At 41.0% G+C, this 15,612-nt stretch overlaps 1 protein-coding gene across 4 annotated transcripts in view; it reads right to left on the reverse strand.

Moving 5' to 3' along the window:
• Window positions 1–15,612, reverse strand: part of SDK1 (sidekick cell adhesion molecule 1) — a 445,458-nt gene that overhangs the window by 141,061 nt on the left and 288,785 nt on the right. For all 4 annotated transcript variants that reach the window (XM_089477071.1, XM_089477072.1, XM_089477069.1 and 1 more), the window contains exons 17-19: window positions 15,194–15,375; window positions 7,163–7,278; window positions 3,431–3,623 (exon numbers count right to left, since the gene is read on the reverse strand). In XM_089477071.1, coding sequence (XP_089333197.1) covers window positions 3,431–3,623; window positions 7,163–7,278; window positions 15,194–15,375 — 491 coding nt within the window. The remainder of the gene's footprint in view (window positions 1–3,430; window positions 3,624–7,162; window positions 7,279–15,193; window positions 15,376–15,612) is intronic.

Below are 15,612 nucleotides of genomic sequence, written 5' to 3' on the forward strand. Positions count from 1 at the left end.
AGTGGGTTAGACCGCTGTCTGCTAAACACGCAAAGGTTCTCGTGGCAGAAAATCTGTCCTTTGAGCACAGAGGTATCACCCTGTTTCTTTCCCAACAAGTCTCTCCCACGGCCAATTTGTCAGCATTTTGAATCAGGCTTCTTGAACACTGGAGCAGTCTCTAAGATTCGTCTTTGCAGCAGGACTGACTAACAGATGGTGATTCTTGAGTCATAGGGACAGGAAATAACCACATTGAGAAGCTGTTCATATCTCCTGCATTGTCTGGGTTTCTCTCTACAGCAGCAGGGGTGAGATTGCAAATGGAAAGTGGGGAATTGAAGTGAAGAGTACTTGTGTTGCACACCAAAGAAAAATGTTTTTTCCTCTCTCTCCATAGGCTTTGATAAATTAGGGCACGGAAAATGACGGGGAGAAAAATTGGAATGCACAATATTACAAATTGGACATGCTAGGCGTGCATTTTTTCTTGTTTATTTTTAAAATAAGATTATTAAATTGCCAAGGAGTGAGCACTTAAAACACCATTTGGAGAGAGATGTATTTGGAACAGAACTGCGCAGCTCCCTGATTTAATTCCGAGGCCTGGGCTAAGTATTTCAGTCCCAGCTGTTTGGAGCAGGTACAGCCAAGTAAACCAAGTGCTTTCCAAATGCACAGGTCCACAAGTTGCACGTTTAGAGGGGAAAGAGTGGTCAGAAAACTATGCCTGTTACTAGTGACCAATTTTTGCTTTTATGGGTTACCAATTCACACGCCCCACAGAACTGAATGAAAGCCACAGAAGGGCAACGATCATGACACAAGTTCCATTAAGTGTAGCACTAAACTCATCGGACTGAGACAGTGTTGGAAATGACACGTATCTTTGAGAATAGTGTTCGGCATATTTCAGATGATCCCAGAAAGAGTTTTTGGGGTTTTGTAGTGTAGAAACCCTCTTTCGGTTCCCTATACCCATTGTTAGAGGTGGCAATAGTTTGGGTCATAGTGCCATGAAGGAAAAGAAGAACTGGCAGTAACTATTGTATTTAATCCCCTGTCCTATCATCGTTCCCTTTTCCTTGTGTATCATACCTTATTTAGACAGAGGACAGGAGACAATTTGTAAAATACTCCAAATAGACAGACAGACAGACAAACAGACAGACAGACAGACAGACTGTCTCTGGAATGGTCTCGCCAAGAGCTCTCACTCAGAGTCAAGTCAAACACATTGCCCTTTGGTGTGCACAACCCTTTTGATCTGTTATGTTTGACCTCTCTTTCTTTTTAATATACAATAATGCAGCTGTTGTGCTTTTGTTCTTATGATTGGTATGGTTTGCTGTTAAGTAAGCGTCTCTCCTAATAAGCCAGTCAGTCTCTCTGCCAACTGAAAGGAAAGGATGCTAACTACCCGACTCTAGAAATGAATGAATTACAACCTTCACAGGAGCTTGTACCAAAGAACATCCCTGTGAATTATGCCCACCAAGATTACAAATCTTCTTTCTGTTGACAGGCAGACAGCATGTTTTTTCCTGCCAAAATTTTGTATCCTGCAGTCTTTCTAAAACAAACGTATAAAATAAGATATATGCCTAGTTGACTTGGATGCATGTCATCCTCCCAAGATTTGTCCAGTGGCAAACTGCAAGACTAAGAAAGCAAGGAAATGCTATGAAAACAGCAAAAAACAACCAGACCCACGGCATAGAAATGCTGAGCTTTAGCAAGGCAACTTCACCACCGTACCTTGAGTATGATCTTGTACTAACTTTATGTGGTGCTGATGTAGGAAATAATGTTTTCAAAATTATTTTCACTGAAGGTTAACTGGATTACACTAAATTACATCCTTACTGGAAATATGTATTCCCTTTCATCAACTGCAGGCCCTAAGGCAAACATCATAATGTCTAAATAGGAGCTGCAGATTGCAGCATAAACAATACACATATGCTCAAGAACTATGGGCAATAGTATCTTCTGAGCGCATGCTAACCACATGTTTCCATGGATGGGTCTCCCCTCTACATGTTATGGCATCTCACCAGGGAGGCACATGGTGAACAAACACAAAACTTGTTTCTTGCATTGTGCAAAGTAGCTTAGATTTACCAATTAATTAGCCAATTAATTTAGGTAATACAGTAATTTAATAACAGTTGAGTCTTTAGAAGCAATTTAAGGAAGGCAACCACTTACTGTGGCTCAATTATACAAACAACATAATTTCCCCAAGGGAGACGTGGAAATTATTTATAACTATGCACTAAACACCCTTCCAACTGAGAGCAGCTCCCATTGAAAAGGGACATTTTTAGTCTGCAGCGATTCTTTGCATTGGTTAATCGATTGCATGAATGGTTTTGGCCTAATTAGAAAGGCCATGTGGGGCTACATAAACTGTGTTCATTTGCAGGTCAAGTCTCTAGTAGCAAACCAGAACAGTTTTAGAGGAGGGCAATAAAAATGGTCAGAAGAAAATCTTCCATGAGGAAAGACTGAAGAAGTTGCATACAATGAGAAAGGGTCTACACTGGCCAGAATACTCCAGGCTCCTCTTTCAGTATTGTGGCTATGAAGCTGTGTTGGGCTCCCCCATTACCTGGGCACCTTGGAGTAATGCCAGGCGACTGCTACACAGTATCCTGATATGCCACCTGTCTCCAGCACTGCTGGCATGAATCACTTCTACTGAGGTCAAAAACAAGGCAGCCAGCATCAGTCATCGGCGTTGTTGTAACCTCAGAGGGAGTGACTTACTCAGTATCAGAGGTGGCAAAGAGTGGCCAGCACAGAGTGGCGCTATTCAGACAGCCACCTGGTATTGCTCTGTAGTGCTCTGGATCTTCTGGTTCTTTCAAATGGGGACTTATTTAAAACTGGTTATGGGACAGAGGGCCCAGATTTGCTGCAGAACTGCCCTTCCCACGTGAAGATAGTCCAGAGTTGAATTGGTCCTTTGGCCCTACCTCATCTGGACAGTGATGGGACTGTGTGTCTGTGGGAAAGCATTGTAAATGGTCCATGTAGACATGACTTGAGTCTGTAGGAGGAGAGAATGGATGGGGGTTGAGAGGTAAATGATAGCCTTCTTCTCACATCTAAAAAACTGTGAAGTCGAAGGCTTTCATGGCTGGCATCCTGGTGCGCCAGGGGACAACATCAGACCTAATGACCTCAAGTCACAGAAGAGCAGAGATTTTGGTTGAACATTAGGAAAATCTTCTGATGGGATAAGTTCAATGAAGGGGTCAATTATGAAGGAGTAAGGTGAGCTGGTCTCTTTCTCGTTGGCAATGTTCAACCAGAGGTATGTATCACCAATTGCTGGGGATGCTCTGGGGAGGGAGATTGAACTAGTTGGCTTACAATGCTCCCTGCAACACAACATTTCACAACATGAAAAGATTTGTATAGTGATGGGTAACTCTGTACTTACTGTCTTCATGAGTCCTGAGTAGTTGAGGTGGGCTTTGTGGCCCATCCCCTGGAGTGGTGAAGCAGAGGATTGATGTGTAGTAAGTAGTAAATTTCTTCAGATTGGTTATGTAGCCACTATGAACCCCATGAAAATCTGGAGTAATGGTGACTGTGGTCACAGTTTCTGGTGCATCTATTGGCCAGGCCAGGAGCTAAAAAGAGAGCAGAAGAGAAAGAAGTTGATTTAAAAGAAGAAACCACTTTAGAGATGGCTCCCATTCACAACCCAATATTCTCAACCGCCAAGGCCTTTCTAGCTCCATTGTAAAAGCTCAAACATAACCATTATCATAATTGTCGCCAATATGGTTGTATATACAGATTTAACCTTGTCATTGTGCGGGCTGAAAAGGACTTGCTTATTACATCCAGCTTCAGAGGATTTTAAAAAGCATGTCTCCAAGGTTGTGAGAGTTGGTTTTTTTTTAATCTGTGGCAAACACAAAATGCTTAAAGCTAGATTTAACTATTTAAATAACTGTGACACATTTACATAATGTGACAGGATAGGGCTTTGCTGACAGAGGAATGAACAATCACAGATCCAGGAGAATAAGAGTCTACATTAGTACAGCAAAATCAGTAAGGCATTAGAGAACAGAAGAGAGAGCAAAAGAAGAGGATGGCACCAGGGGCATTTCTACAGAGATGCCGACCAAACTGGGTGACACCTCAGAGGGGATGTCTGCCTTCAAATGTGGTGTGGAACATTCCCCAAAGCAGGTTTGGCACAGTCTGTGTCTAAGTAAACCTAGAGGAGGACTGGCTCTATCTTTAAGCAGAGAGGTGGCCATTTCATAAGATAGGGACAGTGGTGGTTGCATTCCTGGCCATTATTCCCAAGCTCCATGCCCGTTCTCCCTTCTTGACCTGGCATCCTAACCAAAGTGGAGCTTTCTTCTAGCTTAGGTTGGCAAGGTATCAGAGACCATTATTGGGGAAAGTCTGACTCATAGCTCAGACCAAGTCCTCTGAGTTGTTTTGCACATTGGTGCTGCCCATTGCTATAATGAAACATTTCTTTGGAGTAAGCAGTGGGTAAATCCAAGTGGAGCAGTAACCAGATACCAGTGAGGAACTATAGGGCATAGCTGTGCATGCCAGGAAACCTGCTCTGAACTATCCAAACAGTTCAAAGTAACCTGTTGTTTGTCAATACTGTCTGGTCGCAAGTGTTGAAGTTAGATACCAGCTGATTGGGTTTGATTCATAGCGCTGTGTGTGTCACGTTGTTCTTTGTCTCAGGTAGAAAAAAGTCTTGGGCTGACCTTATTTAGAGGAAAACCTACTCCAAGTTCCTTGAACCATACTTCTCCAAAAGCATGAGTTGACATACTTGGCATGGTCCTAGCTACTTGAGTTGATGTCAAAGAGCAGGAAGAATGATCCACCATTGCTGAAGTCACTAGCCTGATTACTTTTCACAACACAAAGCTACAAGAATAGCCAAATGCGATCTCCATAGCGTGGTTAACTGCTGTTGAATGCTGCCAACTGATCTCAAGAGCAAGTCAAGAAAAGCTAAAAGAGGAGGGGAAGAATGTTTTGCCTAAAGCCCAGATAATCTGTTTTGTAATCAACACATTTAAAAAGAAGGCTTTTTTCCTGGAGGGTGTTTTTCATGTACACTGACAATGGTGATTATTTTCCATTAAGCACAAGGAGGCGTTCAGGCTTGCAACCAGAAAAACATTCGACACAAAATGGTGTGTTCTGCCACTAGGCCACAGTAAATCACAAACAGCAAGCCACTGAAGGTTTGACTAGAAAGATCTGCCCCCTTATAGCACTGTTGTTGCGCTTTCAAGCATTCCAAAACACTTCTCATTCATTAGCACAATAGTGGGCAGAGAACCACAAAACTAAAATGAGCCAAAATGAGAAAAGAGTGGTCAGCAAATTACAAATGATTTGCCGATTGGAGAAGCGAAGGTCTGGCTGGAAGGAGAGGATGGGAAAAAATCAGGGAAAAAGCCATGGTGGACTATAGGAGACTCTCATAGACTGGCAAACCCCAAGAGGTCCGTACCATCCAGGTGTTCCTTACACTTCAAGACCTTCCAGCTCTATTTGTACATTTAAAAAAACCCTTAATGTGTACTTTATGATTGTAAAGGATGTTAATAACGCATCCCTTCCCATTTTCAAAAATGTCCATCTCTCCTCCCAAACTGGAAAAATGTTTTCCCCCATTGCTTCTAATTTTGATCTCAGCTTGGAGACATTAACATACTCCGTTATGCTAATATCTTCAAACTCTTGCATATGTTGGGGGAAGGAATAATGGAACACTCATGGACAGATTTCATGCATGTTAAGCACTATGGATCAGCTTATCACATCCATAGAAAAGCATGGAACCCATCACCATGCTCTCTTAGGTGACGGCTTCTAAAATTCATACTTCAACCCACTGTGCTCATGCTCCAGATAACCAGAACTGACTTCTTAGCAGCACAAGAGAAAGCTGTTTCCTCCAGCAACACACAAACACACAAACTTTCTTCCTCGCTCACATCAAGCTTCAAAGATTCACTGGAATTCAAGTGAGTTTCAAAAATAGAAGAAACATTCATAACGGCATACAGAGAGCCTTGCTTCTGTTTTTCTTGTTTCAAATTGTATCTGTGAAACACAATGGGAAGGTCTAAATGTCAACAACTGTTTCCTTGCTTCCCAAGAGTTTCACAGTGAACGGTTCTCTCATCAGAAGCAGCTGAGCGCATTTGCGACGGAAAATATGCAATGGGTGGGACTCACTTGGCAAGCGGAGCACACATTTCTGATTGCCGGTAATTTATAAAGCATTTATTCAAAATTATGTGCTATGAGAATTTGTGATCGAAAGGTCCTTCTTACACTATCCATTTTACAGGGTTTTTGGGGAGGTAGGTGGGAAATCTGTAAGAAAAAGATGAACTGCACAGCTGTTTCAGTCTAAAGGAATAAGAGAAAAATGAAGGGAAAAAATGTTGACAGTTAAAGTCGAGATATCACTAACGCTTGACAAGTACGAATCAACCTGTGAAGTACTTTATATACTTTCTAAGGGAAGTGCAACTTAAGCAACAAATGGGCACAAAAACAAGTCCAGAAAATAGCCTAATGGAAATGCTAGGTTTGAACATTTTTTAAAAGAAAGCAAAGCCCATGACTGATATAACACCATACTGATCTCTCTCCTGAAGCCTTTTACTCAGGTGTGCCTCCCCTTGAGATTGCAGGGCCATTTTGTGCAACTAGCGATTTGCCTATCGCACCATGGAGTAGCAATGAGAGACCTTTGGCCCTATCTACAATAACTCTGAATTATAGCCCTATGGGTAGTCATCCATTATTGTTATCATTGTGTTTCGTTGACCCAACTTTGAAAGATCTCACTTGTTTCTCTGGATTTGAGAGATGGTAGAGAAGCTACCATTCACCACATCCCTAAAACAATTCAAGACAGTACAGTATACACACAAACACACAATCCTGGGGGAGGCAGGAGGACAAGTAGCATACATTTGTGACAGCTGCATATAGACATGTCATGTGGTACATCCAAATCATTTATTGCTTCAGGACAGCCTTCCGTAGCCAGTTGGTATTCTGGCTGGAGATGATGGAAGATGCAGTAAAAACAACTGAAGGATAGCAAGAAATGGTTGGACACAAACTAAATGATTATGAATGCATGCATCCAAACCTTGTATCCCTGATTGATCCCATTGATGAATTGCTGGGGAGGCGGGTTCCACAAGAAGTGGATGGTGGTGGAGTTGACGGCTTCCGCTTGAACATTTTGTGGCGGCGCGGTGGGGACTGCACAATTCGGTCCAGGAAGGAGACAAAGTGGAATTGATTGCAGGCCGTCAGGATGAAATGGAAGAAAAGAGAAGTGAAAAAGAAGAAACATTTAGCTGCCATTCACAATTCAAAGGAAATAATGCTGGTGTGAAAAGAGGCCTGTGATTTATGTTTCTGATACTCAGTGGTGACTTAAAAAGAAACTTAATTGGCTTGTTTCTCTCTCTCTTTTTTCTGTTGGAGATTCCTCCAATGGGCAGGGAAGGGGTGAAATGGTTTTTGTAGCTTATTATTCCACACATGAGCTTTCCCCAAGGACCTAAGAGAGAAGCACCGATGATGAGAAGTGAATATACCCCTCTGCAATGGGAATCTGCAGTTCCAAAAGGAAACACTCACAGCAACCCAAAGCCATCACTCAATGACATGGAAATTTATTGTAAGCATACTTGAATTATAGCACTTTCCTTGTCTGTTAATAATAATAAAAAAGATGGAAGCATTATGTGATACAAAAAATATTCACGACAGCTTGTGAAGGAAGTAATAGCCCAATCTTATTCACATCTACATGGAAATACTTTCCATCATGTCTGATAGGACTTACGTCCAAGTAAGTGTGCACAGGAGTGCAGCCTAAATGTATGAGGCAACAAGCAGAGGTAACTGAGTTGGCCATAAGAAAAACCCTGAAGGCCATATTAGTGTAATACCGCTATAGTAAATGGCAACTAAAAGGTCATTAGAAATGTACAAACCTTTGAGATCACCTATCTTTTGAACAGGGAAGGTATGATACAAGGCACAGTTGGAAAAAAGGAAGGGAAAATAGGTGGCTTGATACTGAAGTCCTTATTTCTATATGATCGGGGACATTCATAAGTGAAATTGGGGTATGGAAGATCTAAAGACGCTTGAAATAGGTTCTGGCAGGCGATGTGACAGTTTCGGATTGTACCTTGAGCTGCCTCCATGACTTCTGGTAACAGGGAAGGAAAAAATATCCTTCCCTTTTGAAAATATAAAACTGTTTCCCACAATACAAATGTATTGCTTTATGAACTGCAAAATTGGAATTATATTAAATATAGGACTACAAATGAACACCAAAAATAACATTAACAGAAGTTAAAAAAGCAGTAAGCATTTTAATTAGATTTCCCAAATTAACGCTTCACTGCATAAACAAATAACAATAACAACATCACAAAGATTAAGCATAGTCTATCATGTATAACAGCTGTACCATATAAATGAATGCTGACTGACAAAAGCAGTCTTTGACAATGACCCCAAATAAAAGGGGAAAGAATAATGATAATAAACTTGCATATTAATTTTCTACGATGGGTCAGATATAATCCAACCTGCCCATAAAAGAAGAAAATTGGAGATAATCTTTCTTCCATAATTGGTAAAGATTTCTTAGGCAGATCGCATCTTCCCCATGGGTCATCTGCATTGTTGCAATGAGAATGAGCTATGTATCTACACGACTACAATAACGGGAGTCATTTATCACTTCAATTCCACAACCTGAAATTGGTTCCTGAAGTCACACCTTGTGTGATTAATCACAAAACCTCACGAGGCTATTCTTGCACTCCTCGCATCCAAATGTGGTATATCACCCCCAGAAATGCCATTAGAAAAATTAGTTTGGTAATCGGTTGACATCATAATGTTCTTCGTAATTTTCAAGACGGCACAGAACTCTTCAGAAAACCTTCCCCCCATTTTGCAGGATCTTGTTTTGTCACTGGAAGATGGTCAGAGTTAGGTCTAAGAAACAGACCAGCCTCCCCTCTACATGCTTCCTATCTTCTGGACCTGAAGCTTTGGTCCTAGTCTTTGTGTGAACACTGGTCTAGAGAACTCCTTGGAGGTGTCCTCTGTTATCACTCTATGCTTAAGGTTAGAAGGAGTCGTTTTAGTCTTCCCAAAACATGTACCTATGGAATAGGGTGTGATCCCTTTAAACCAAAGGAATTTATATCTGAGAAGACATAGAGACACAACCTTGGTCTCATTCCCACTTACAGATAAATCGGTGTGCAATACGAATCAATAGATCGATTATAATAATAATAATAACTTTATTACGGCCATTTGGCCAGCACAAATAGATCGATTCAACAGTGGAGCGTGGTTCCCGCTACATTTGCCCCGACTGCATTTTTTCTCTAAAACAATCCACTTGTGGTTCACATTCACACCTGAATCGATTCAAATTGAACCCGGTCCAGCCATCCCGATCCGCATCTGATTCACACTTGTGCAGAACAGGTTTATCAAAAAAGAAACAGAAAATTCAGCATCAAAAAGATGCAGGTTAAATAGATCTAGAGCATAGCCCCCCTCACCGAATCGCTTCAGCAATTCAGATTAAGTGGGAACCAGGGAGGTTTGAACCATTTCAAACCGATTCACGATCCGATTTAAAAGGTAGTGGGAATGAGGCCCTTTTGTAAGGGTCCACTGGACCTTCAGGCTATGTGTGCAAGGTGTATATGAAACATAAATGAATTTCATGTTTAGACTTGGGTCCCATCTCTAAGATATCTCATTTTGTATACGCAAATATTCCACCATCCAAAAAACTCCAGAATCCAAAACACTTCTAGTCCCAAATGTTTTTTTGGATAAAGGAGACTCAACCTGTAGCTGCAACTTCTGTTGCATGGAGTGGGTTTGTGAACTGGTCAACAGGATAGTTGCAGCAATGCTTAAAAGTGCTAGTCGTTGATAGTGAGAAGTTTTGCCTCCTTGGGGAGGCCTGCCTCACACTTTGAAAAAGAATGATGGCTTCCCGGAAAATGGCACACTGAGAGCTCTGAAAACAGTTCACAGAGAGTTTGCCTACAGAAGTCAAGCTGAAATATTTCCCTGCTGCCCACACACTGTGCACCTTTGAGCATCACCTCCTCCTTTGAAAATCCAGAATGACTTTGAGGAACAGGGAGATCTCTCCTCGGGGAGTGACACTTGTAAGAGAACTCAGAACATCTTAAAAGAGTGTCATGTGTTTCCGTACGCAACCCTCACTTTTTGAATCTTCTACAAAGCGCAGACAAAGACACACAGGTGTTTATGCGCAGTGTTCACAGGAACATGGCAAACTCAGTGCTCTCACCCCTCACTCACTTATATTAAATCAGAAAACATTCTGGTTTAGTGAAAACGTGATGCTTTTGAAATTAAATAAGTATTAGGAAATGGCTGTTGCAAGGGAGAAAATGATAACACATTTGCAACAGCAGGAATAGTAATGATATATTATAATAATAATAATAATAATAATAATAATAATAATAATAACAATAATAATATAGTTAGATTAAGTAATTCTTGTCCAGAAAAGGCCATTTATTTACTGCTTATTTATTACTTTATTATTATTTTAGAGATGATCAACTTATGAATCCCACAAAGGCAGGGAATGTATGGAATGTTTTTATGTGTACAAGAGTATTAAATTGACATTAATGGATTTATTTGTAACAGTGGCATATGAAATCCATGGAAAGTTACATAAAAACGTTGATGGCCACCCATCTTTTTGTACAGACAGCATAATGGTGAATGTTTGCCAGTGTCTGCCTTTTGCACGGCTCACAAATATATGTCTTCCCATCACATTATGGGATTTGCAGGTTGTACCACGCTAAACCAGAACTTTCTCCCTGGATGTCTGTACCTTTCAACATCTTGCGACAAGTTTAAGGAATTTTCCAAATTTAGCCGCAGTGTTGCTGTGACAGACCCAACCTTTACATTCTTCTTGGTAAAGTTCACTTAGCTGGAAAGGCATTACAACTCAGCTGCTCAAACTGCAAGTTAATATGTAGCATTCCAAAACTACTTTTAGCAGAAAAGGTCAGGGAGGCAGTGTGAATAAAAGCCATTAAATGGACTCAGGCAGCAAGGTAATGGGAAAACGAGAAAGAATTTAGGCTAAACATGTTACTGCTGTGACTCGCTACTTGTGAATATGCAGAGAGTCAGAAGAGCAATTTTACAGATAAGTGTTTAGCGGAGGCTCGGGAAAAAACACCTTCAAATGAGCTTTTCATATCTTAGGATGTCAGTTTCTAGTTCTAAACATAGCCACGTCGTTCGACTGTAGGCTTGTCACTTTCTGAGGTTTCCGTCTTTTCCATCAGCGGTTTAAAATGTAGCATTGCGGTACTTACATCTCATTTCCAAGAACATTTATTTAATGGATTCCAGAGACTTCACGACAATTTCTTTTCAAATCAATGCGCTTATTAGGAATGTTCACGACAGAAACAAATTTCCACTACATCTCTTTTGGTGAGGAGCAGACAATTGCCAAGAGTGCTACCTGAGCAAGTGACATCTCTTCTGTGGCGCAAAAAGTAAATTAAAACACCTGCCCAGAATACTGTCTCTGGACAGTTTCCTTTATAACAGACTCAAATAATTTGACGCACATGGTTCAAGCCTATAATGGAATCCAACAAGTGCAATTTCTGAAGTACAGCTGGAAACACTTCAGCACCGATGGCCATCTTATAAACCTCCAGATGTTTTGGATTGTACCAGCCCTAGTCAGCGCAATTGAAGGTGTGTATGTGTGTCTATGAAAGGGAGTTGAAGTCTAACATCTGGCCAGACACAAGTTGACTACCCTTGTTCCACCACAAAACGTCCAGCATCTTCTACGACACTAAACTTCTCAGTTTGGAGAAAGCTGTCATCAAATCAATTGAAAAATGGTTTTAAAGTTTTGGAACGTCAAGATATTTCATATATTGGGGCTTAAAGAGGAGTAAGAGAATCCACTTTTCAATGGAGAGCTCTTGAGCCACAGCAAGAACCAAGTGGTCATGAACTGTTCTGTTTCATGTAGTTTACTCACACGCGCACATGGTGCTCTGAAAATCAGGGAACATGCTGGAGAGAAACAGAAAGATTTGATCATTTGAACCAACACAGCTGGCTTCCATACCTTGACATTCTAGAGTTGTGGGAAAGAAATCATCTTGGCACAGTTTGTTTGAGGAGAAATGGACATGCAGTAAATTGTCCACATTAACTATAGGCCTTCTTAGTGTTTGAAACATACTATAAAAAAGCATCTCACTCTTCGCTCATTCAGTTACTGCCATTTTCTTTACCCAAGTAGCTTTCCAAGGGACAAGTCCCATGACTTGTTTATGTGCTGAAGACAGGATTTCAATGAATTTCAGTGTGCTGCTTCAAATGTTCTGTTTCCTTATAGACTTTCCTGAGTAGGCAAACCCTCAAGGAATTAAGATTTCATTTCTGATATCAATACCTTGATCTGCCTCCTTTCCATACACTCAAAAAGTAAAGATGTTTGCAAAAACTAATTCTGAATATGGAAAAAGACCCAATTTTTCCTTGACACCAGAATATGTTTTCTGAATTATGGAAGCATAACATGACAGTACTGAGTACTGAGTATTGGAGAAGAGTACTGAGGATCCCATGGACAGCCAAGAAGTCAAACAAATGAGTCCTAGAGCAGATCAAACCAGAAATCTCTCTGGAAGCCAAGATGACTAGATGGAGGCTGTCATACTTCGGCCGCATCATGAAAAGGCACAACTGACTGCAAAATATAATAATGCTAGGAAAGGTGGAGAGAAGCAGAAAGAGGGAAAAGCCACATGCTAGATGAATGGACTCTATTGAGGAGGTCATGGGTATGAATATGCAGGACCTGAGCAAAGCAGTGGAGCATAGGGAGTCTTGGAGATGTCTCATCTACAGGGTCGTCATGGCTCAAGATCGACTCGAGGGTGGATGACAACAACAACAACAACAACAACAACAACAAATGTGACACAAACCCCATCAAAGTACCATAAAGGATCATTATGCCCTCGGTCAGCTGTTAAATATCCTACTGAATAAGCCTCACACGCAAGTGTAATCTAAGACCCAAAACCTAGCATATGCACACCCCAATAAAATTATGAGGATCGCACACTTGACTATGCCAAAACATGCAAGGACATCAGTCTGAGGAACTATCAAATGGAAGAAGCAGCTGCTGTTACGGAACTTAATGAATGACAGCAGACACATGTAAGGTCAAGGAGTTGTGCTGAAAAACCATTCTGAAAAGGTTCAGAGAGAGTCCGTCTTTTAAATGAGCACCAGACTGCTTTAATGCTGTGCCAACACACTTCTCAAGAGAACCTAGTTGACATTATAGTGTTGGCCCTAAATAATTAAGTATCAGCAGCAGTTGTCCTTTAAGTGGCAGGTTCTGAACTCTCCATGACCTGGCTGCTCCTTTAGATGGCAAACTACTGAAGTTCTGAAATCCTTCCCAGGGATGGACCTCAGCTCAGGAGTAGAGAACACCCCAGAAACTCCTGTTAGATAGTCGGTGATGGGAAGATTCCTTAGCATGAGACACTGAACAGCAGTGAGAAGCACTGCCAGTCAGTGCTTTCTCTTCCATCCTCACCGTGGATTTAAGAACTGTTTGTTTTATCGAGGAGTGAAAAATGTGCACCACCAGCAATTGTCTGGACATGCTCCAACTTCAGAGCAATAAAAGGAAACCCATCATTTTATTGCAAGGCTGTGACGTTAATAGTATCTTCGAATGAGACTGGGTCCAAGTGCCTTGCTCCTCTCCTGGCCTCTTTCCATGTCAAACAGAAAAGCCTTCAAAGGAGGAAGCCTAATCATGCCCCGTTCAATAAAGTCCACATTAGCACATGGCAATGCCTATGCCGGAATCATCCATCAACATTATGAAGCAGTAGCATAAAACAGGACAAATGTCCAGCTTTTAATCTATAACCAACCACTATCTATCAGATAGCTAAAGATCTTTGCCCAAGGATCCTTTCCTTCTAAACACCGTTCTCTGTCAGCCCCTTAATGCAGACTAGACCACTTTCAGCTTACAACACGGGATTTATATGTTCTTAAATGACTACAGACAGCTGGTCAATAAAGGATGATAATAACATTGCACAATATCAAGCAAGCTACATTAGAACCAATTGCGGGATATATAAGGACAGGAATCAAAGGTCAGAAATACAAATAGATGCTGATGGAGATGGTTAAGGTACCAGGACAACGTAAAAATGTCACAAGGAAGAGAATATCCAACCTTCATGGTAAGGGAAAGAACACAGTTAAAGTGAAGCCAGGAAAGGAACATCAGAGGAGATGCAGTTTTGGTAGTGAATAATATAGCATTACTGTCTTCATTTTGAGACATTAGTCTTTTCTGTGCAAACAGAAGAAAGCAAGATACACCAAAAGCAGGAATAAATGCAGCACACAAAAGTATGTTTGTAATTTAATGAGTAATTCTCAGAGAAGTTCAAATAGTTTTATCAGGAAACATTGTCCGATGGCCAAGAAGAATTTTATATCTTGAAAAGTCAGCAGATTCCTTTTTTAAAAAATTGCCCCATTGAGTTGCAACTGCATTTTCTCCCTCATCTTTAACCAAAAGAAAGAAACAAAATCTTCTTATGCGGTAAATTGGATTTCATCATGCAATAATATGGCTATCCTATTCCCACTCTGTGATAGCATTTCCTTAGGATCACTATTAATTTGCCGCATATAAAGTACAAAGCTGGAATATGCAAACATGGTACAAATGTAAGAAAACTTCAATAAGCATAAAATGTCACAATGGTTGTCTAAACAACAAAATGAACTAACTGATGTGGTTCAAAAATGAAACAGGATTTGCAAACTGAGCAGATGTTGTTCCTTACTTTCTAGGGACAGAACAGAGCCATTGTCACCTTCTGTTTTCCTTCCTACTCATATCTAACATCCTCTCATTTGAAATCTGTCAGAAAACAAGACAACCCATGGGCATGCAGAACATCTCCCTCCTGGTCAGAGAAGTACACACATGTTTTATACACAAACAGGCTGTCAATACTAGTCTTACCTCCTTGCAAAGTATACTCTGTAACTGCCCTGCTGAAGGTTCCCAGGCCAGCTCCGTTGTAAGATGCCACCTGGATTTCATACTGAGTCCAGATGATCAGGTCTTTTACCAAGCAGTAGTTAATCTCCGCGCTGGTGATGTTCTTGTATTGGTACTCTCCAGGAAGGCCTGCTAGGCGATACCTAAACAGAGAGAGGATCATTTGTTGGAGGCAACTGAATGAACTGAGTTAAATCAGATGCTCTGATTATCCAAAGCAGATTCTTTCCTGAAGACATAACATTAATCATTGTTTTTAAATACAGTGGGCCCTTGGTATCTACTGGGGTTTGGTTCTATGGGTGCTCAAGTCCCATTAAATACAATGGTGTAGAACCATATCATCGGCGTAGAGAGGAAATGTATTGCCTGTCTTTGGT

Source organism: Sceloporus occidentalis, unplaced genomic scaffold (genome assembly GCF_023333645.1).
Source record: "Sceloporus occidentalis isolate IW3139 unplaced genomic scaffold, rSceOcc1.0.p SCAF_10, whole genome shotgun sequence".
Lineage (NCBI taxonomy): Eukaryota > Metazoa > Chordata > Lepidosauria > Squamata > Phrynosomatidae > Sceloporus > Sceloporus occidentalis.